The sequence below is a fragment of the Paralichthys olivaceus genome, chromosome 5 (assembly GCF_024713975.1).
Source record: "Paralichthys olivaceus isolate ysfri-2021 chromosome 5, ASM2471397v2, whole genome shotgun sequence".
NCBI classification, from domain to species: Eukaryota; Metazoa; Chordata; class Actinopteri; order Pleuronectiformes; family Paralichthyidae; genus Paralichthys; species Paralichthys olivaceus.
Genome location: NC_091097.1, coordinates 2,540,697 through 2,565,119, shown reverse-complemented (window position 1 = coordinate 2,565,119; position 24,423 = coordinate 2,540,697). Strand labels below are relative to the sequence as shown.

Here is a 24,423-nt window from a genome sequence, read left to right as displayed (position 1 = left end):
CAGAGAAACTCCAGAAGATCTCCAGAGATCAGTGCATGACAGAAAGCAGCTTTAATGAATCAAATCATCTATACACACTCAGCGTTTCCAATATATTGATCTATGAGGGTTTATTTGCATTTTAATACCAGGTGAGAACAAGGCCTCGGAGTTTACATTGATGGGTCATTGTGCTGAAGAAGACCTGATTAACAGCTGGTTTTCAGACCGATGGAATCAACCTTGTCATGACGTCAGCAACTGTTCTGTTGTTTACCTGATGGATCGTAAGGTAAGATACTCTGACAGTTCATTCAGAGAACAACCAAGCTTGGCTCTTTTTTATAGCAACTCTCAAGTTTTATTCCAGTTTCACTCAAGAGGAAACATGCAAGGTGTTTTACTTGTAACAGTGTATTTCTATAGAAGATGAATCTCAGTACTTGTACCAACACAGACCAAAACCATGCACCTTTACGGTCTGTTAAATGTGTGGGAGTGTGTTTGTCATGACTTTAGTAATATCTGAGTGCCACCCCCCCCCCCTTTCTCTTTCTGCGTGCTGTGTTACCGAAGCAGTTGCTCAAAAGGAGAAAAAAAACCTGCCTCTTCTGATCAGACAAATAAAACAGCAGAGGAGTTTAGGCACAACTTTTACCACGACGAGGATTCAGCTCCAGAACTTAATTTTGCCGAGAAGTTTGTTTTCACATGCAGACATGCAGACTGGAATGCTAAACTTATCTTTCTCATTGATTTGCCTGTGGCTTGTGATTTCAGGAGCTCTGGTGGAAGCAACGGACAACATGGAGGTAAGAAGCAGCAGGATTGAAGATGCATATTAGTAGCATGATTATTAGAATAATTCACTGTTGAGGTGCTGTTACTCTGATCTGTATTTGTCTGTATGGTATGATATTAAAAAAACAAAACAAAGGATAATCTTTCATGCTGCTGGGCACTGAACCATACACTTTTATTGACTGTGATGGCAATGTATTATAATACTTTAAATATGATATCATTTTGCAGCAGCTGTTTATTGCAGTGTTTAAGAAATACACTGCAATATGTATAGTGTGTTATTGGAGCAAATTTCAAATTGTAATCTATCCATCCATTATCTATTCCACTTATCTGATGAGGGTCGGGAATTCACAACTACTGTATCTTAATAGTTATCAACTATTCCCTATAAAAGAGGTCAACTAGTCATTTCAATGTAAAAGACATATTTTTTTTCAACCCATATCAATGTACATGAGAGTGATATAACGTTTGGTTGTCAGTGATCGGACGTTCAGAGAATTGTTTCATTATCGTCTGCCGTCCTTGTCCACTCTGTTGGCGCTTCTCACTAACTTTGCTGCTGCTAGCGTTAGCAGCAAGCAGGTTTAGCTTTAGATTGTTGTGCATAGAGTTGGTATAGTTGTTGTACTTTAGGGCAATCGTACATGTAGCAGCTGACACTTTTATCTGCTCTGGTAAAATATTGATGATTTTAGCCGAGCACCTGAATTTGGTCGTACTGCTGCTTTAGGCAACTGCGACAACAATAGTTTTGATAGTCAACTAGTTGAGTAGTCCTATTTGAGCCTTATTTGAGGGTTGCAAGGGGGCTGGAGTCCCAAATTTAAATTCAGCTTTTAAATTGATATTTGAAGAATATACAATCACAGGTTCCATTCAGTGTGCTGTATAAATTGGTTGATCTTATTCCCCCCCCAGGAACACATCCATCAGTCCCACTCCCTGTGTGCTGGTGAGCAGGACTATGTTGACAGGAGGAAAAGGGTAGTTCTGGAGTCACTCAACAAACTGGGAATCAACTGTTCTACAGTAAGAAAGAAACTGCTCACACACTACACTACATTTCTGTCTGTCTTCTTTTTGTTTCATTGTCTGCTGGTTGGTGAAGTAAGGGAGTTAGGAGGAAGTGTATGCCTCTTAGTTCTTCTGCTTTCTACCTGATGTGGCATTTTGCTGTTTGTCATGCCTGAGTGAATTTCACCTTTGTGCATTGTCTCCCACTCCATATTTTTATCTGGGAAGGTGTCATATCTACTCAGATATCATTTTGCCTGTTTTTGCGTAACACACACGTCCTCCATGGCTTTGTATGATCACTATTTTAAGGTCTTACAGTAAAATTTGAGCAGACACTGCTGAAGCTGTATGGTCTTAGGGTAATGAATACAGTGGTAAGTTTTGTGATATGTTATAAAATGTATCACATAAATGTTACTCATGGGTTACTGACTCAAAATGCTGTCAAAGAGGTGCTGCCTGTTTACAGTAATCCACTGCAAATCCATAGTCTGTCCCTGCTTTGCACAACACAAACAGAGTTAAACTGCTTTCAGACATGCACTGAACTCCAGAGATCCTTTGGACATTCTCGGGAGGGTCTGTGTGAATGCAAATGTCTGAATGGGAGCCTCCAGGCTTTCTGTGGACTTTCTATAAAGTTTGCAGAAAGTCCAAAGGAGCTGATGTGAGAACACGACAGGATTCACTGTGACTGAATGGTTTAATAGATGACGACAGAAAACAAATACACACCAACGAAGATGTCAAGAGAGTTTTTTGCCAATAAGAGCTGATGCTGGTGTTGTATTGTAAACATGAAAATGTTACACCCTGCCTCTGCCGGCTGCACCAAATCAGCATACCCAAATTAACTCTGTCAGATTTGATTTCAACTCTTGTGAAGTGTCTATATGGGTCCACACAACAAAATTTAAGTCTTGGAGAGTTACTACTAACACTTATTAAGTGTAGTTATTGACTCTTTTTGGAGGTAAAATTTAACACTTTGTTACCTATACAAGTGTTAAATCCATATTAAGTCTTATAGGTGTAGTGATAGTTCTTCTTAATTCCTAAAAGTAATGGAGAAATAAAGTTTGCTGAAATAAAGAGGCCATGTTCAATTAAAACACATGTACCACATTAACATTTAAAACATAATTTAAAACATAAAACAATAAGGAACAATACATGCACATATGAACTCTCCACATATTTCTTTGTTGTTGTGAACATGTTTGAGCGGAGAATCTCCTGCTGCTCGGTTCTTGTGTGAAAGGCAAACCTGGGAAAAAGTCCAGACCCAATTCTCTGGACTTCCCCTGGAGTTCATGTCTGAAACTTATGTCGGACGAAAAATTACTAAAGTATAAATAAATAAATGCATAAATAAATGTGGAAATAGATGAATACATAAATAAATACAGAAATAAACATCTTAAATTTATTTCCTCATTTATTCATTTCTGTATTTCTGTGTCCGTATGCTAATGAGAAAGGCAGTCCTAACCTCAGTCTTGAGCAGGATTGGTCACAGGACTGTTGTGCAGTAGTTGCTGTTTGCAGTGTTGTGTAAGTTCTCACTTAAAAAGAACGAGTTCAAAGTTCAGTTCATGCACATGAATTGACCTAGTTCACGTTCATAGTTCATTTTTAATTGGGATGATTGAGAAACAAACTTACGATCATGTGTTTAGTTATTAATCAAAGGTGTGGGATCATGTCTGCGTGCCACTCCGGTCAATTTAACACTGAGTCCTGACTATGCGTCAAATCTCATGTTGTACTGAGCACAACATGCTGACAAGTCATTTTTCATGATGTTTAAATGAGTCTCATGAACTCTGGAATCAAACAAACACTGAGTTACTTCATGTACTGATCAGGTCCTGATAACTACTGATGAGTGTTTAAGAGTTAAAGTGAGAGCAGGTCAGAGTGGAGGAGGAAACAGAAACTCCAGCTTGATACAAACCAGCTGCAGCTTCTGCTCTGATCATGAAGCAGCTGTGACCAGAGGATCTCTGTGTTTCACTGTTTCCACTGTTCTTCAAAAACACACAGAGATGTTCCGACACCATCGATTCATAACTGAACACATGATCGTAGGTTTGTTTCTAAATCATCCCAATAAAAAATGAACTAGTTCGTTTTCATCTCGTTCTTGTGTGAACTGACACAACACTGCAAACAGCAACTACTGCACAACAGTCAGCACTGAAAGGCAGAAGTAGTAGAACTGGATCGTCACACTCCTGTGACCAATCCTGCATGAGACTGATGTTAGGACCGCCTTTCTCATTAGCATACGGACATAGAAATAAATACATTTGGAAAAGAATTTATTTATTTATTTATGCATTTGTATTTATTTATTTATTTATGTCTTTCTTTTTTTCTTTATACTTAAAGGTCCAGTGTGTAAGATTTAGGTGAAAGGGATCTATCAGATGAAACTGAATGTAAAATAATCTTCATGATGTTTCATGAATGTGTATCATCTAAATTGTATGAATTGTTGTTTTTTTTTTACCCTAGAATGGGGCCCTTTGTATCTGAATACTTTATATTTACATCAAGAGCAGGTCCTCTCTACGGAGGCCGCCATGTTTTTTACAGTTGTCCAAACTCTACAAAATAAACTTTACGTTTTTACGAAAACTGAAGGTTTCCACAGGTTCTCTCTCATGTTTGGAAGGGGAGGGTGAGGTGAGGGGCATTCGGCTGCAAAATGCAATTTCATCACTAGATGTCATGAAATTCTACACACTGAACCTTTAAGTCATTTTTCTGTCCTCCATAGAAAGCAGCTTTAGAGAGCAGCAGAAGAACATAGTTGAATATTCAGCAGCAGTACAGACATTATTCAACAGCTTTGCACGCCCACAATTTCAGCACTGACTGTCCTTTTCAGAATCAGAATCAGAAATACTTGATTGATAAATTGGAATTGTGTTTGTTACAATTGCTCCAAGTAAATGGTAGAAATATAGCATATAAGATTAAAAATAAAATATGAAATATATACAATATTGTGCGTACTGTACATTGAATATTTAGTGCAAATGAATATGCTTGTAATGACTTCAGGCAGGAATGACTTCCTGTGGCGCTCTGTGGTGCATTTTTATGATTTTCATGCGGTAATGAGGAGAATACAGGGCAAACATTTTCCTAAACAAAAAACAAATCTTTCATTTCATTTTCTAGAGTAACATTGAGAGAATGATAGTGGTCCCCAAACCCACCTATAATATTCTTTATATTTCATTTTTTGTAACCTGTCTGATGCACAAAACGTAGAACACGATGAAGATATTATTATTATTATTTAATTATTTATTTATTTATTATTTAATTATTTAATGGTGGTAAGAGGGGGATAGATATGTCTCAAAGTCTCAGATTTCTTTGAAGCCTCTGAACCTAAGTTTGCTGCCTGTAGACTTTTATTGTTATCAAACTACCTGCGAGCCAAATAAATGAAAGCACTTTACATGTGTTACAAATTCACTTGGGTACTGAGAGTCAAAGTTTTGCTTCAAGTGGTTCAGGTAATGACTGAATCATGTTCTCATAGTTCACAATATGCACTGAAAGTGTTCAGCCCTAGATACCTTTACAAACCTGCTTGACTTGACTTGACTTTTCTGCTGCTGATATTTTCTCAAGTACGAGTTAACATTCTGAACTACAGCCTGTACAACAAAGAATGCAGAGGAGAGACTGCTTGGGGGCTCAAAGGATTTGCTCACATACCTCAGTGGGACTGACTTAGCTTTTTAGCCTATTAGTCTCCAAGTTATTTGTTACTTCTGATAATATCATTGTACAACATGTATCATAGTGTGTAGAGAATATATATGAGTACATATGTAACATAACATAATTAAATGTGTGTGTGTGTTTGTCTTATAATATATTATATTGTAAAAAATAGTAAAAGTATTTTTCTGTCATTTACAATTTTGCCCTGTTTTTCTGTTCCTATTTTGATTGGCATGTAAAATAACAATTGTTTTATGTAATTTTGCATATTGCTACATATTGTATATTGAGGGAAAATAGCATGAACATCCCAACAACCGCAAAATATTCTGAATAAAGCAAACTTTTCACCTCAACATCTCATTTGATATAGAATGAGATGCAATATTAATTTTTTTTGGATCATTTCTGAAGGAAATGAGTGTTTAAATAGGATACAGAAACCCAGTAGCCAACAATAGCCTCATAAATAACCCAAACAAAGAAGTTTACCTAATTAATAAATAATGTCATTCTCTACAGTTTCCTGCAATTAGCTTAGCAGCTATCAGATTTACCATCTCTCCAACCAGGATTGGGTTCCCCACATCGCTCTGCTGCCATCAGGTGGGGGTCAGAGGGCAGCTGTGGGTCTGGTGGGGTCCCTCTATCAGATGGAAAAGGATGGTCTGCTGGACTCTCTGCTTTACCTTGGAGGAGTCTCTGGGTCAACTTGGTAACAATCACAGTTTCACACACAGAGTCAAGTTTGTGTAATGAGAGCTGAACAGCTGCTGATAGATTATGGGACAGGTGATGATGGGACATAATTGGCATGTTATTACATTAACATGTGGCTGGAAGAGCTACTACAAATAACTCATTACAGAAGAAGACTACATAAAAAAAACATTTACACTCGCTAATGATTTCATTTGACGTGTTGACCTATCTTCCTCAGGTCCATGTCCACCCTGTACAGTGACCCGCAGTGGAGCGTCAACATGGACAGAGCGGTGTCCATGTTTTCAGGTCCTGGGGTCGAGCTGGGGCATGCTCTGGCCTGGTTGGACAAGAGGGCAAATAAGGAGCTTTTCTCTCTCACTGATGTCTGGGGGGTCTTAACCTCTGCTGGGATCATGAAACATGTACAAGTCCACACATGCATGCACGCACACACACACTGTTACTTCCTGTTTGAAAACACATCCTGTTACAATGATTGTAAGCACAGTCCATAAATATCTTGTTTTTCATCAGATGGACTTGCGGCATCTTTCAGACGAGGCCAGCAGGAATGCTACAAACCCTTATCCCATCTACAGCGCTGTAGAGAAGGGGTGCTTTTCAGATGGGCCTATAGAAGGTATATACATGCATATGCTGTGGTTTAGGAGAAAGAGCGGGTTGTACACTAATCCAGAAGGTCAGAGATTTAATCCCTGTCTCCCTCATTTTGCATGCTGACGTTTCCTGAACCCCAAATTACCCCTGACACCCAGTAATGTCTGAGTGATGTGAGATAGAGAGAGTGCTGCACATAGATGCAGTGTATTAATGTCTGTGTGAATGGGTGAATTTTATAGATAAAAAACCTTCACAGAGCTTTTCTATGCACATGTCACCGCAGGGTCTAAGTGATTCACTCACTGAATAACAGTAAGTGTGAAATTCCCTCTATGTCTCGTAGGGAAATGGTTTGAGGTGAGTCCTCATGAGGCTGGATTCACAGAGCTGGGTCTCTTTGTTGAAACGTCTCTCCTGGGCAGTAAGTTTCACAGCGGTGAGCTGCTGGAGCAGAAGCTAGAGCGGGACATGGTCGAACTACAAGGTGTGTGTTTACATGTGAGAATGGTAAGTGCATGGATTTGCATGTTTAGAAGAATTGAATCAACAAGAAGCTACTGATGCTCTGGTATGTAAATTATGAGCATATATACGATGCAGAGTATGGTGTTCATTTTATGTTTTCAGTTTGTTTTACTGCCCCCAAGAGGCAATTCATCTGATGATAATAATAATATCAATAATATAAAAAAATCCGGTTTAAAATACAGGTTAGGATGAAATCATATACTGTATATGAAAGAAGGGGGGGGGGGGGGGGGGGGGGGGCATTCATTAAAATGCCAAAAATATACCTTGAGTTAAAAACACTACTGGAAATGTTCCTTCAAATGATCTCTGTGTGACAATGCATATTCATGACTGTAAACTCATATTGCATAAGTGAGATCATTATCTGTTTGACACATAAAAGGCTGCAGGGGTGTCGTTTAAACACATTTAAATGAGAAGAGCACAGAGAAAAGCAGAATTAAAGAAATTCTCTCATTTTTCAAGTAACTCAAACTGATGTAATTTTGTGTTGGTGTGTATTTTTGCCATATTGCATCATACAATAATAGATTGGCAGGAGTGTTGGCCATGCATGCATATGAGTCGTCATTTTCAAACCTGTGTGTGTGTGTTGAACTTGTGCAGGTGTTCTGGGTTCTGCGTTGGCTCATGAGGACGTTATCAAAGACGTGATCCCTCCCTGGTTAAATGGTAATTACAATCACATTTCTATACCCACACAGGAAAACAAGTAGTCACAGTAAAACATGTGTGAGTTGAACGTCATACACGTTTGCTCTCTCTGTGTGTGTGTGTATTTGGCTCAGTGGACGGGCATATAGACAGTGCTGCTGAGGAGTTCTTTCGTATATACAACACCCTTGACAAACTGGTGGACCTGATCAGAAGTTCCACAAGGGATCCGACTGCTCTTTCTGAACTGAACATGCTGCAGAAAATACTAGAAGGTGATGGTCCTGCTCAGATGACATAGTTTTACCCATTAAATGCTGTTATTTTGGCAGCTGTAAGCTCATTCGTTAAACTGCATTGACACCCAGAGAGAAATGTTGTCAATGATTCTTGTGATACAATAAAGAATGCACGGTGCCTATTAGATTCTCATTTTTCCAGACAAGGTTAATGTTAATCGTTCTATGCTGCTGGGGTCAAAGAATATGGAGGAAAGAAAAAGTATTTTTCAGCAGTGGAGAGTGGAGCTGCTGGAGGAAGTAGACACCTGGAGCCAGAGTCTGGAGGATGGAGCTTTCAAAACTCATGGTCAGTGTGAAAGTACTGTTTATTTACTTGATTGAAATGAGAAGGAAAAGCATCTATTTGTTCTCAATGTGTTTCCCCCAGTCTCTGAACTCATTGTGAAAGTCATTCAACTGATTAAGAAGTGGGAGTGGGGAACAACCAGAAACTACCTCTACCAACACAAAGGTGAGAAGACAGACCTACTCAGCAACTCTAAGAAAGAAGTTGAGTAATGCTCTAGTTCAGTCACCGTCATCACCATGGTTTCCATCAGCTGCTTTCCTCCGATGGAGGTAACATTTACTGGTGACCATACAATGTAAATAAAGATGGAAGACACATCCCCACTTCCACCCACTATTCAGAAATGAAGCCAAAATATCCTGTATTTGAACCCTGCCATCGTGGTGTTGGATCGTGATCGTGGTGGCAGCTGATCATGGACTATAATTACAACAAGACTGCTTGATATACAATACTCTTGCACACTTATTTTTCATTACTGGCAATAACTCCATTTCCATTATCATCGCTGCTCGGTTCATTTCTATCAGACAATTTATTATGTATAAATACTTCAAACGGCACACCTTTCTATTATGTCACAAACTTTCAATTTTAACTATTGTAATTTTGTTGAGGTGTTCAGTTTCACGCTGCCTCTATTGCATTGTTTTATTTTGGTCGTTTTTCCGTACTCTTGCTGATTGTTAAGGACAGAGGATGTCGCACCTTGTTAAGCCCCATGAGACAAATGTATGTGTGAATATGGGCTGAACAAGTAAAATTTGATTGATGAGTTTGCACAGTAGTGATCGGGGGATGGTCACAGTAGTAGGGTCCAGCTGATACACTCCCTCAACCAATCGCAAGTCAGTCTTAGCTGTCAGATATGAATATGAAGTTTCACCCTGTTTGAATAGCATCCAATGGTAATTATAACCACACGTAGCAGAAAAATGAACACATCAACAAATATTAGCGTAGCTTCATAACAACTACCTAAAATGACAGAAATCATGATTGAGAAAAAAACGTATTTGACACGTACTTTAACTTTTTAGTTTGGTCCCTATCCTATCCTCTAACGAGGAGGCAACAGAGTTTCTGACCTATATTACAACCAGCCACCAGGTGGCAATTGAAATGCTTTGGACTCACTTTTGGGGACCAGTCCTGTCGTTAGTCTATACATACAGTCGATGCTGGTGACATAGTTAGCAATAAAAAAGTAAAGAAACAAATACAGTAACTGAAAAGTGACATTGTCTTATAATGGTCCAATATGATAAAGACAAAATGCTAAGTATATAAATTAATAAATAAATAACAGATTTGCTTGTAATAGTGATTGCAAATGATTTTGCCGGTCAGATGTTCCACCTTGCCTTGGCACCAAAGAACAATTCCACCTGGTTGATGCAGGGCTGCTGGTCAATGTTGCCTACCCTCCTTTTCTGGGAGAGAAGAGAGACATTGACCTCATTATTGTACTGGAGAACAGCGCTGGAACAATGTTTGAGGTAAAGAGTGTGCATGTTTGAGCGTGTGTGTTCCTATACATTTCAGCCTGAGGCCTTGTTTTAAAACATGGGGTAACTAATGACCATATTAGCTAAATATATTTGATAAAATCTGTTATTTCAGTTGATTGTTGGCTCGTAATTAGAACTCACAAATAAGCCTAACCCTGCTCTGCACATGTATACACAGTATACACCAAAACTGAGTAGACTGCTGTGCAATGTCAAAAAATGTAAAAAAACTAGTACAACTTCAATACAACACAACTGTGGGACACCCAGTGTTTTCCAGGCTCATTGGATAAACAAGGTTTTTAAATTCACCTGTGAGTAGCTTGAACAGGTAAGAAACCAGGCTGCGAGAAGATCAGTAGGCTACTGAACGAGTGAGAGCCATCTATAATCAGGGAAACTTTCTTTTAATGGGGGTAGGTTGTGTTGTGGGTGAAAACTAAGTTTCACTCGTGGTCCAGAAGTTCAAAAATCCAGTCGAATAAAAAGCAGGAGAGTCAACTCAAAAGCAGCAGAGTTTATTGTCGACAAAAAACCCGAGAGCATTCAGTAGCAAGCCGGAGCTTAACCAGAGAAGGACTCTGTCTAAGTCGTGTGGTGCTGTCTTATAAACCCTTTAGTGACCACACTTGTCAGCATTTCATTGGTCATCATCATTTTGGGACACACGTGTCATTAGGTTATTGGTCTATCGTTTTATCGTGGGCACACGTGTCATCATTTCATTGGTCACTTTTCTAGCTCTGGAAACTTCCACTGGGCATGTTGTGATCTTACACTAGTTTTGCCCAGACATGTCCAGACATGTCTATTTTACTTTTAAACAGTTTTGCTCATTCTTGACACCATTATCTTTTGTTCAATCAGCTTTCTATTTTTTAAAAAGATATTGTTCTTACATTTGACACCATTATCTTTTGTTCAATCAGCTTTCTATTTTTAAAAAGATGTTGTTCTTACATTTGACACCATTATGTTTCAATTCGGTCAAATTGTCTTTTTTAAAAGATGAATATTTCTTCACACAAGTTATACAATCACCTCATACTGCTTGTTACACACAGAATATATGATTTGATTTGTAGTTACATTCACTAACTTATTGTAATCAGTAATAAATCATGTTTCAATCACACATGTGCAGATTCTTAAAGGTATATAGTGACATTCATAAGGGACATGGTTTGATGGCCAAAAATTATACTACAGTTGTATAATTATAGTGTTTGTATGTTCATTCAGAGAAAATGTTCATATTCCTAAAAACAAACCTCATAGGGTTATCTGAAAAAAGGCATTGTCAAACAATCAATTATATTTCAATTAATTCCTCATGACCCATTAAAGGGGCACTATTCTAGTCAGAGGACCCAATAAAGTTAAGGACTAAGACAAATTTAATGAAAGAATGGAGCAGCAGGGGGCAAGATGTTCCAACCTGTACTTACAAGTATGAATAGATCAGGCTAAAAAAAACACAGGGTCCTCATAATGCATTTCAGTAGCCTCTTTCTGGCCAGCAAATGTTCATGTCTGCCCCCAGTTTATAATGCAGACTTTGTTATAGCTGTGTTGTCTCCAATCCCAGTCTGAGGTAACCCCCAGGTTAAATCATCAAGTCTCTACCCTTAGGAAATCATACAGTTTTCACAGGCTGAGCACTATGAATGATCAAAGGTAAAATGATGTTTATATTAAAAATGCTTGAAATGATTTTTAGGTGAACTGAAAAAGGACAGTGGGGAGCACAGAGAGAGACAACTGAACTCAGGTGTAACACATTTGGGTGGTGCAGCCAATCAGAGGAGTGAGAAACAGGACAAAGACAAGTACATTAAGGTTGAGACACACAAGAGCTGTGTCTTAATTCAGTGGCTGTATGCTTTGTCGATCACAAAGGACAAAACGCAAAGACACTATCTGGTCTACAAATGCCCCCCCCCCCCCTTATTGCTGTTGCCAAGCAACAGACACAATGAGAAAGTTTTAATGCCCATTGATATTTCAACACTTGTACTGTTGGGTTGAGGTGAAGTGTGATACTCAAGCACTGGATGTCTTGTTGCTTGATTCATTACCTCTATGAAAAACAGTCACCGAAGCTCAAAGAATCCGGGGGAGCCTTCAAAATGGGACAGCCTAGTCACGCCACTTTGATGCAATCGTTAAATTGTAGCCTCCAAAGGATGCAGCCCCTGAATTGAGACACAGCTAGTGTCAGTTGCTTCAAAGAAAGACAGGAAATAAATAACTCAAAGTCCAAATGCCATAACATTTCAAACAGGTATAAACAGAAGATTTCTCAAAGTAAACCAAAAGTCCTCTGTTGACATTAAAGGTCCACAAAGACAAAAGTTTAAAGTCTCTCTATACCAAACTAGCTCCAAAACAAGTCCAAAAAAGTCTTGAGGGCAGAATAATAAGATTGTGAAAAAGTGGTACCTGTGGTTTATGAATTAAAGGATAGTTGAGTTATAACAATTCCTCATCTGTCATTTGTTGACCACTCAACAAGTTCAAGGATGTAAAACCGTGTGACACTGGTGTCCGCTCCTGCGTTCTCCTCAGACTCTGACTCTGGCCAGAGAATATGCTGCGGAGTTAAAGAAGCCTTTCCCTGAGATAGACGATAAGGTCCTGGAGGAGAGAGAGTGGCCAAAGGACTGCTACGTGTTTGAGGGAAAAGAGAAGGAGCCTACAATCGTCTACATGCCGCTCTTCAATAGACGGAACTGCCACGGTCTGTGACGCACACATACACACACATTGCATTGTTATGAATGTGTTTCTCTCTTGGGGCCACTGCTGTATATTGCAATGTACAGTGTATTATATTTGTGTAGCATAGGAACAGGAGCAGTGAATTATTTGTTTTGACAATACCTTTTGTCAATCTGAAAGCATTTCTCTCAGTGGAAGTCAAGATTGATTTCACATTAATCCATAAATATGAAGCTGGGGAGAAAACGAAGACCACACAAAATAGCATTTGGGGTTGTGTTTGTGATATTTCAGCCTCAGTGCTAATAATCACATGGCAGCTTGTCAGCATGCAAAAATGGAGCGACGCTTGCAAGGTAGTTCAGGAAGACAACTGAGCTTGGCTGATCCTATCATGTGGCATACCTCACTCTCTACAATCATCTCTAATACACATACTATGAGGCAGTCTATTTAAGCAGTGAAAGTTTCTCATCACTCCCTTTGCTCACTCCTTGCGATAGTTCAAGCTACATTACATTACATATCATTTAGCGACTTTTATCCAAAGCGACTTCCAATAAGTGCATTCAACCATGAGGGTACGAACCCAGAACAGCAAAAATCATGTAAGTACAATAGCTTCGAAAAGCTGAACTACAAGTGCTACATGTAAGTGCAATATACAATTCATATAAACACCAGAGTAGACGACATCTTCTTAACCAAGGTGCAGTCGGAAGAGATGTCTCTTCAGTCTGTGGTGGAAGATGTGTAGACTTTCTGCTGTCCTGATGTCAATGGGGAGCTCGTTCCACCATTTTGGAGCCAATACAGCAAACAGCTGTGATTTTGTTGAGTGGCTAGTTGCCCCTCATGGTGAGGGAGCAGAAAGCCGATTGGTCGATGCAGAGCTAAGTGCGTCCACTTGTGTAAGGTTTGACCATGTCCTGGATGTGGACTGGCCCGATTCATTCGCAGCGGGGTACGCAACATACTTGTGTCTTCAAACGGATGCGGGCAGCCACTGGTAACCAGTGAAGGGAACGGAGGAGTGGTCTGGATATGGATGTATGCTTTTGTATTTCAGTATCTGACAATGCTGAAATGCATTATCAGGGCTCTGCATGCTGATGCTTGCAGGAGTGTGCACAGTGGTGTCGTCTTTAAAATTCGTTTGCAAGCGATTTGCTGTACATAACCCAAAGTACATATACATGTATAATAGTGTCAGTATTAAGAAACTAAGGACTTGCACATATTCTGCCAAATAATCTCCAAGGATTAGCACCTGTTTAAATCCGAATTCAAGAGATTCTCAGGTATCCAGGTCAGACCTTGTAGATTCTCCCAAACAAATCAAATAGATACAAATGAATACTAATTACTCCTTGGCACACATTGTGTGACTTACTACAAGCTCTATGAATTTTAGCAAGGTGTCATAGAACAGCAGGATCTTATTTGATCAGAGCCTAATAAGCCTTCACTGTCTATAGATGCAGAGGAGATCAATGCGAAGATGGAGGAGTACACCACCTTCCAGCGTCCTTTCAATGATACCAAGATCAAGTTTGTGTTGGAGACAGCTGAAGCTAACATGAAGAACAACAAGGAAACTCTGCTGAGGGAGATAAACAAGGCCGTCCTCCGCCGAGAGAACAAGAAATGAGGTTTGGCCGGAGTGTTACAGGGTTGTCAAGCAAGACAATGAGAGAGACACATTTTAATTTCTAATTTGTGAGCTCAATGTCTCAAGGTTGTATTCACCAAACTCTCTCTCTCTCTGTCAGATACAATAAATAATCCAAAACATCCAAACAACTGAAATTAGCTGCTGTGACAAAATACCCCAATCAAGTAAATTGCCAGGCCGTGATGATGATGGTGATGATGATGGTGGTGATGGAGATAATGATATTTGATATCTCTTCATAAAAGAAATGTATCTATTATATTTGAACTCAAAGTTCCTTCAGGATAAGATAACGGAATTGCTCAGGCAAAGAATCCCCTGTAATGAAAGCTCTTTATCTGTTTTTCTCCTCATGAATTATTTGTGTACTTGAGAGGAAATTCTAAGTATGATTGAATTGGTGAATTCCACGAATTTTCTTCAATTGCTCGTACTACTTTAGAACAAATCTGTCTGTAGGACTGGTTCTCGCCTCTGTGAAAAATGGTAATTGATGGATCAAAAAGACACTCAATAAAATGAGTTCATGTCATATCTGTGCATCACTGTGTGTCTGAGACCGAGCGAGAGGGAGATGTGGATAGCTGATGAATAAATATTCGACTTATCAGAAATCTTTCTTCTTCTCTTTTCCTCTCCCTTCCAGGAAGTCTGTGCTGCACCAGCCCTGAGTCTTATCATCGTGGTGTGCTCTGAACTAACCTGTGTGGTTTCACAATGATTGTGAATCAGTCTCTGACTTCATCTACATAAAGAGTCGGAGGAGAAGAAGCACAAACAGAGCATGCATGTAATGATGTCTGCTAAGATGGCTGACACTCTAAATAAATGTCGGTTACATAATGTGAGAGTAATTGTCTTCTTCACGGGTTTACTGCACTGCACATACATAATGGGTTTGACAACATTGTAGAAATTATTTTTCCTATCACATGATACGATGAAGTCACAGGATGACTCTAGCAGTCACTTAAGACTTAGACTGCACTAACCCTGTGACCCCTTGCCACACATATCTGTACAATTTCAAGGATAACACAGCAAAGAGGTTTTGACCGATCAGAGTCCTGCAAGGGAGGAACTCCTGGTGTGAAGACATGTGAGAATGGAGTGTTCATTAACAACAATGACAGAAGGGTTATGGTACACACAGTGGTGAAGTGGTCCCTGGAGAAGTGGGTATACTCTCAATGTTTGCCCTTTTTTAACGCAGCCGAGAAAATGCCCTGTTTTAGAAACAGTGACATGTAAGACTACTCTATTTAGTTTACCCAAAAATCCATCAGTAGTATTTGCTCATTGTCACATAATTTCTGCTGCTTGATCTCAGGGAGGAAGGATTATGAAATTACTAAACCAATACTGGCCCACAGTCTAGTGAGAGACAACTATGCATTTTGAGTGAACTATTGACACCTATTCTCTCACTTGGCAAGTCAGTAGTTTCTTTTGTAAACTGTTTCTTTGAACAGCTGATTTGCAACAGATAGCGTTGGCCAGAGTGTGCCACTATTATAAAATTAACATGACTTGATCAGGAGCAGTTTGTCGGTATTACTGGTCACACGGGCAGCCTGCATAAATGTAAAATATAGATGAGGCAAACATGGTGTTTCAGTTATTTTTTGAGCATTTATTTAAATAAAATATGTGTTTGTATTCCACCTTAGATAAAAAAAATGCAAATCATTCTGTTCCATACATCAAAACCAATCAGATAAACTCAAAAGTGCACTTTCATAAAATTGAAATAAACACTATTTTAGCATAACTCATTAGATATATATATATATATATATATATATATATGTATCTAATCATATATCATATATGTATCTAATGAGTTATATATATATATATCATATGATGATTGAACATCATCATTCAAATTATTCAACAAAACAATATGTAACAAAACAATGAATAGTTAACAATGAAAAAAAATGCATTTACAACACATTAACAGAGATATACTCTGTCACTGTTATCTGTGATTGTGTTGTGTTCAGCTGTTAAGTGTCTTAGTTGCTGAAGCACTCTGTTTTCCCACATCATTGAACGTGTCACAGGTGGGCACCTGGCCGTTTGGACCAATGGTAGGGGTGGGATGGCATGGCTGGGTCCCCATTGGCCGGTGGTCAGCAGGTTGGGCCATATACCAGTGAATGGTGCGCATCAGGGGGATTTAGAAGTGGGTATGCGCAATGCTTACTGAAAAATAAGCGGGTATACGCCGTATATCCTGGACTACACCAGTGGGTACACGTACATAATGCTATTACTTATATTTTATATGAATATGATTTCAGTCTTCACACACCATATTCAGCCTGAGTGTCGCACTGCATGTGAAGGGAGTAACCCAAACATAACGCAAGAGGTCGCAGCACACCCACAAGAGAGAGCTCCAGTGTGCGTCTCACAGTCTGCGAACACCACAGGAAATGAAATGAATCACTGTGATAACTTCAGTCAGGTTGTCACTGAGGAAGAATTGTTCTCTTTATTAACTCTGAGATTGGGACAAGTGCATCTGAATCCAACAGTGTAATATTGTATAGACTCTCACCATTATATAGAAATCATTTTGTATAGCCTATTCTTCGGATCTTGAGTGGATGTGTGACTTTATCTCACTCTGTGTTTGTCCCCTCCTTGTTATTATTTAGGACGTCTCCTACTCATATACACTGTGTGTGTGTTACTGTGTGTGTGTGTGTTACTGTGTGTCATCATCACACAGTGTCATGAACACGCTGTCTCTGTCAGTCTGTGCGCTCCTGGCGCGCTGCGCGTTTGTGGGTAAAGTTGTCTGATCCAGCGCAGACAGGCGCCACTGACATCCACCCGCTCCGAAGGAGAACCAGCAGAGGAACACGCGTCAAGAAAGATTTTTACAGCTGGAAAATACTTACAGGCGGATAAACACACAGATAGATGGTTAAACGCTGAAATGATCCAGAACCGCGGAGAAAACGAGGACGACGCTGTGAGGGCGGATCTCCTGCGGGGCTTCACACCATCTCTGCGCTCCTTGTGAGGGGACACACCGAGGGGCTGAGGGGGAGAAGGAGAACTGAAGAGGAGGGGAAAATGCTCAAAGTTTGTCCGCGTCGTGTGGAAGTGACAGCCCGCAAAGCGCCGTCCCGCAACAGCTGCAGAAAATGAGCATGAATTGAACGAAGAATGCATGTCGTTTGGGAAATATCTGTGAGAGGCCGTTTAGGAAATAATTCATACTTGCTCTCACATGTTACATCATACTCTCTCACAAACACCACTATAGTCACACACACTTACTATCATACTCTCTCACAAACACCACTATAGTCACACACACTTACTATCATACTCTCTCACAAACACTACTATAGTCACACACACTTACTGTCATACTCTCTTACACGCTATTATGGAGGGAACAACATGATAGTGAGTATATGAGAGAATGATATGCGATGTGTGTGAGTATAGTAGTAAGTGTGAGAGAGTTTGATTGAAACGGAAGTCAACTTGAATTTTCAGTTTCTGATTGGCTCATCGCGGGTACCAGATGTGTCTCTCCAGCGGGATCTCAAGGACAATGTCCCGCCTCCTCTAAGATGACCAATTTTTAGACGTAACAAGTGAAAATGGTCGACGGGGTCCGGGTCAATGAGGCAATTGGACTTTTAAATAACATTTTAACCTCTTCTGATGTGATAACAACAATGTCAGACATTTCCAACCGTAATCAACAGCCCTCACGTAGCGTGGTCGATGAGGTAATGCGGCGGCTCTTCAGACCTGGAGCAACAGGTGCATCAGGGCAGAGCGGATCCTCTCAAGCTAACCGTAATGGCAACCAAACAAATCAACCGCGATTTCATACACAACAGTACTTTGGCGGATGGGCTTCCAGCAGGTCAAGGAAGAGGTAAGGCAATTTCATAAAGTGGATTAATTGAGCCTTATGGACTGCTTAATAACATTAACAGCACGAGCTCGGGTTCACGTGGGTCTGTTTGGATGTCCAGGTCTACTTTCACAGATCAGCAATGTTTTTGCTGCCACATTAAAAAGTTTTAGCTAGTAGCCTATAACACAAGGGCAACCAAGAGTAGACGCTGCATTGGCTGCTGAGGCGCAAGAAATACGGCTGCCATCTTGGACCGGTCACCCGCTCCCCTCAGTGTCATCTGTCTGACAGGAGAAATGAAGTGTCAGTGTGTTTAATCAATGAAAACTCGCTGAATAAAAAACTGATTTTCACAGGGGTTTTTCCTGCAAACGTCATACATGTAGGCATGATAGCGGACACATGATTCGGCGTATTTTAATATTCATAGTAGGTTTAACAGTAATAGAATATTCTGGTATGTGATATGTAATGTGTGATAGGTATTTTGCAAAAGACACACGATGTATAATATAATATAACACACACACACACACATGTATATAAAAACACTAGTATATGATACAGAAGCAGATTGTGTACTACTCAGCTATTTTAACAAGTTGAAAAATGAATAATAACAATAATACATTATACATCCATATATAAGATAAAACACAATAGAACGAAGTTATATCTCAGAAAAAATGAACATATATATATATATATTTTTTCTTTCTGATAGGCTATAGATATATAAGGAGATAGATAGAGATATAGATATATATATTCATTTTTTCTTTAATGCCAGTGTGAGCACTCAGGTCGTACCTGAGGATCGGACCGTACAGTGTGAGCACAGAAATCATGAGCTTGTGCCTCACATCGCGACATATTTACTCGTACAGTGTGAGTTGGCATCAAACAGGAACGTTTACAAAATCGTAGTGTATTCCAGGCTTTAGAATTGCTCCACTTCCAGGCTATCGTCTGAAAGTAAAACATAAGCTTACCCATATTAAGATGAAATTATTCACCAACTTAACATGTACAAAAAACCAAAACATTGGCTTACTGACAACATGCAATTACAGTGCACTCTTTTTTTTTCTTTCTTTCAGGCCTACCACCCAGCACCATCCCAGTTTTAACAAAAATGTCATCCTCCTACCCCATTCTGCATGGGATGAAGTTTGTAAACACAAAACAAAAAGAAAACTTCACGAGAATGGCTTAATTCTAAGCGCCTTTGAGATTAGGAAAATGTGGGACAACAGGACAGTCGTTGCAGAGATTCAAGAGGCATTCCAAAACAAAATTCCAGAGGATGTCAGGTATTATATTATTTGAATTTGTGATACATCAGGGGTTGAAACTGGCCTTGCAATTCATTCATTGATTCGTTATTACTTGTTACTTGACAGTTACATCATAGCTTTAGCAAGTGTTGTGTGTATGTAGCAGCCCTAAAAATAAACTGATACCATGATTACCATCATCACTCAATGGATATATTGTATGTTGAATCCTGTCCATAACTGCTGCATTCACAGTGAAGTCATTTTCTGTAACAACAACATTGTTCTCAGTCTCTAACTCAGGAGGGTTGTCTTCATTGATTCCAAAGGCATCATGTCTAACAAAAATGTCCCGAGTAGCATCAGCTCCAGCAGATTGGAGAACACCTCTGTGCCACAATTGTAGAGGTGTCTGTCCTCCCTCTGTAGACAATCCATGGTTGTTCCACTGATTTCAGAATTCTGCAGCTGCCCTTTGAACTCTTGGCAAGTAGATGTAATGGAGACAAAACAGATGTTGTTCATCGGTTGAATCCAATATGCCTTCATTTTCCATGAAAGTGAAGAGGTTGCTGAAGTGGAATGATACAACTCTGTTAAGCTCTGCCCATAAACGTTCTATTCTCTGATTATGGACACTGCAACCAGTAATGACACTGCCACTGTTCAGCCCTCGTCTCTCCAACATATATCTGGCAACCACTGTGTTCTCCATGCCGTGGTCAGAGCGTACCCTTAGAGGGAGACCAAAGGTCTGTACACCAGTACAGAACAGTCCCAGTACACTTGAGGCCCTGTTGTTGTTCAGACACTGTAAGTATATGATAGTTCGACTAAAGCCATCCACACATCCATGGAAGACCATCCGCCACCTTACCAGTTTATGGTTTCCATCTATGTGCCTGTGGGGAGAAAAATAGCAAATAATTGCTTAAGTGTAGCCCTGAGATTGAGACTGGTCATGTATAATAAGCCACTTAAATTAACTAAGACAACGCACTGTACAAAGCATCAAATTAGATGTGTGAAACTGGTAGGATGTAATAAACTATTCCATTTATGAGGTACATTGAGTATTTCCACCTACCATATGTCTTTGTTCAACTATATTTTTAAGACTAAAGTAGCATCAGTAGGCCTAACTTTGAGTACCACCATTACTGCTAATACTTTAATAATATTACTTTTCCCCATAATACAACTAATTACTTACAGCAACTCTTCCATAAAACATCTTGTTAGCCTACTTTTTTCTGTCTGATTGTTAATTGAACACTGCAATTAGGCCTACCTACATTAGGCTACTAGATTTTGTATGCATGTTGACCTGCAGTAAGCAAGCTTGAGATGACACACTGTTTAAATATGACAGTTTATTAATGTCCTCTAATGGTTCATTACCTGGACAAGCAGTAAGGATTGGGTATTTACAAGAGTTTAAGGATTAATGGGAAACTAATATAATGATCTGTGTTACAAATTACTTTTCTCATGAGTAAATGGGCTAATTTTACTTTTGAAATTAGTAACAAGTACTGAGTAATAAATAAAATGTTTTGAGTAACAACCAAAATACTCACCACAATTGATTGGGAGTTTGAACATTATATATTCTTCGCGGAATTGCACGACGACGACGAAGGGCCCGTCCTATAGGATCAAGTTCTTGCAGGCAATGTCTTAGACGCCACCGCTGTATATGGATGTTCCGTGATCTAAGGCTTCCATGTATATATCTTTCTCCAGCATTTGGGGTTGTTTGAAGAATGTCACAGACTATATCACCCAAGACGTCAGCAGACATTGTTGTGTAGGCCAGTGATCCAATTTGAAGATTTTGTCTGTGGCTGTACTATGTCCTCCTACTGATACCAAAGCATAAAGCTATTCTTTGCCAGCTCATTCCCAGGGATGAACAGTAGGTAATTTGTTCAAGTAGAATATTGTATTGTGGGCGACCAGGATGGCCAGTTATTATTGTTGGTGGGCCTCTTGAAGTCAACATTTCCCTTTGGCTCATTTGCAGTGATCTTGAGTTTTGAAATGAATTTATGATGGAACAAAAACATAAATGTAGGGCCTCCAGTGTTACAAAGCTCTCTTGGTCGACACCTCCTTCAAACTGCTGGCTAAAGAACAAAATTGTCCGTGCATATCCATTAAGCTCAAAGAATAACCGATCCAAAATCATGCTGTCATATCCACCTCTGTCAGTTTCCCTTGCAATGTGCTGAAGGCACCTCATTGCATTAGTGAAAAAAAATCCTAATTACCATTTACTCCTAACAAAAAGTTGCTTTGAAAAAGAAGGTAAATTAGTGGAAAAATCATATTTGTAACTGCAGCTACTTACAAAATTAAAAGTTGTACTTATAAAGTTGCCTTCTTTATTTCAGTTCTCCCACACAGCTTCCATTTAGCTAGCAGTAAGCTCCCAGAGCTGTGTACCAATCAAGGAATGAGGCTTTATACTATTTCCTGTTTAAACAAACTAACTTCCTGTTTTAGTAATTGTGAGTGTAATAGTGTATGTTAGTATGAGTATGATAGTAAGTGTGTGTGAGTATGATAGTAAGTGTGAGAGAGTATGACAGTAAGGGTGTGTGACTATAGTAGTATGTGTGAGAGAGTATGATAGTAAGTGTGTGTGAGTATAGTAGTGTGTGTGTGTGTGTGACTATAGTAGTGTTTGTGAGAGAGTATGATAGTAAGTGTGAGAGAGTATGATAGCAAGTGTGTGTGTGTGTAACTATAGTAGTAAGTGTGTGAGACTATAGTAGTGTTTGTGAGAGAGTATGATGTAACATGTGAGAGCAAGTACGAATTATTTCCTAAACGGCCTCTCATAAATATCTGTGATTCTGCAAACATATATCATCTGCACGTCATCAGGTAAGGAGACTGATTCTTTATCGTTTCTACTAATGTCAGGCAGAGGAGTGATGCCATTACTGATGGTGCACACTTTACTATTAGGACCAGGCAGCTGTCAGTCAGGTACTGTGGTCTCTCTCTGGACACATCAGCCAGTTTGAGTCAGGAGAGTCAGATCATAGAGGTGAATGAATTAACTCAGAACTCACACATCATATTCAGTTTTTTGATTTAGAGCCTTTCGTGCCCTTATTTTGGACAGTTTGGACAAGTGTCCATGGAGGACGTGTTTTAATTTAATCAACTATTGAGTCACTGAGTATTATTGTAGCAACCACAACTATACTATAAAGTTTTGGGTTTTGTCAGTCAAGAAGGGCAAATGGGCAGTTGCCTGAATAATTTTGGCCCTGTGCTGTGTGTGTGTGTGTGTGACACGATCATGCACTCTATGAGCTCTTTGACCTGTAGACAGTGATAATTATGAACTCCTCTGCCTGTTAGTCAGCTTGTATGTTTATGCCACTACAGCTTACTACTGTGATTTGTGCGTGTGAGAGTGCGTCTGCATGCACGAAAGGCTCCAGATCAAAACACTGCTACAAAAATTTAGTTCAGATGCTCTGGAGTACTTTTAAGAATGTACATGCCTTGTTTCTTACCTGTTCAAGCTGCTCTGTAACACTCAAAACTGAAGACGCTGTGGTGTTCACAGGTGAATTTAAAAACCTTGTTTATCCAATTAAGTGTAAAGTGTCAACTTTGTAACATTTAGACTTTTTACATAGAAATGTAAAGATGTTTCGAATTTTGGATCGTCAAACATTTTTTGACATTGCACAGCAGTCTACTCAGTTTTGTTGTATACTGTGTATACAGGTGCAGAGCAGGGTTAGGCTTATTGGTGAGTTCTAATTACGAGCCAACAATCGACTGAAATGACAGATTTTATCAAATATATTTAGCTAATATGGTTATTATGTGATACCCACAAAATAAGCGGTTTTGTTGAAATATTATTCTTGTTTCATTTCCACTTTTTAGTTTATTGCTATTGTATTATTTATTTTATTATAGTCTGTCTAATTTAAGAAACACACAATGACATGCTGTTGCATGAAATGGACACTGGGTGGCAGCACTTACCAGTTTTGATGTTTATTTCTGGAAAATATGAAAAGATATACATTTAACGTGAATGTTAACTAAAAATGGTAACTCCCAGTGCTATAATGCAGACAGAATAACAGAAATGATTCATGACTGCAGTGAAAAAGTTAAAATGAATTTGAGAATAAATATAATCCTGATGAATGGAGAAGGAGCAACAGTGTCCTGCCTCGCTGATGTTTATATTACTTTTCCAGAGGGTTATCTATACATCTGTCAGCGGGGACCAAGCCGGGACCCGCTACAATAAGTTACCCCATGTTCTCAATGTGTTTCCCCCAGTCTTTGGACTCATTATGAAAGTCATTCAACTGATTAAGAAGTGGGAGTGGGGAACAACCAGAAACCACCTCTACCAACACAAAGGTGAGAAGACGGACCTACTCAGCAACTCTAAGAAAGAAGTTGAGTAATGCTCTAGTTCAGTCACTGTGATCACCATGGTTTCCATCAGCTGTTTTCAGTGAAAAAGATACAAAACACTGCTCAAACCTAGCACATCACTTAAGAGCAGAAGTTAGCAGACACCTAGACAGAGTAAATATTAAAATATATTCAGTTTACATTGATGAAGTGCCTGGAAACGGGACTCCAGCTCAATGCTAATGTTGCTATGTGTCTACTGGAAGTGGAAAAAAC

At 39.3% G+C, this 24,423-nt stretch overlaps 1 protein-coding gene across 1 annotated transcript; it reads left to right on the top strand.

Moving 5' to 3' along the window:
* The first annotated feature begins 529 nt into the window (after nucleotides 1-529).
* On the top strand, nucleotides 530-15,408 carry LOC109641948 (cytosolic phospholipase A2 gamma-like). The gene is made up of 14 exons (XM_069525240.1): nucleotides 530-791; nucleotides 1,708-1,818; nucleotides 6,129-6,271; nucleotides 6,497-6,683; nucleotides 6,796-6,901; nucleotides 7,226-7,366; nucleotides 8,020-8,085; nucleotides 8,202-8,342; nucleotides 8,509-8,655; nucleotides 8,737-8,820; nucleotides 10,009-10,157; nucleotides 12,738-12,909; nucleotides 14,369-14,542; nucleotides 15,212-15,408. Exons 1-13 carry the CDS (start codon nucleotides 699-701, stop codon nucleotides 14,539-14,541), a joined length of 1,713 nt encoding a protein of 570 aa, XP_069381341.1. The 5' UTR covers nucleotides 530-698; the 3' UTR covers nucleotide 14,542; nucleotides 15,212-15,408.
* Nucleotides 15,409-24,423: the final 9,015 nt, after the last annotated feature.

Bases quoted from the DNA above. Each gene is read 5' to 3' on its own strand.
- LOC109641948 (XM_069525240.1), top strand. From the start codon at position 699: ATGCAGACTGGAATGCTAAACTTATCTTTCTCATTGATTTGCCTGTGG. The intron at 6,902-7,225 runs GTATATACATGC...TATGTCTCGTAG, and splicing joins TTCAGATGGGCCTATAGAAG to GGAAATGGTTTGAGGTGAGT. The intron at 10,158-12,737 runs GTAAAGAGTGTG...CGTTCTCCTCAG, and splicing joins GCGCTGGAACAATGTTTGAG to ACTCTGACTCTGGCCAGAGA.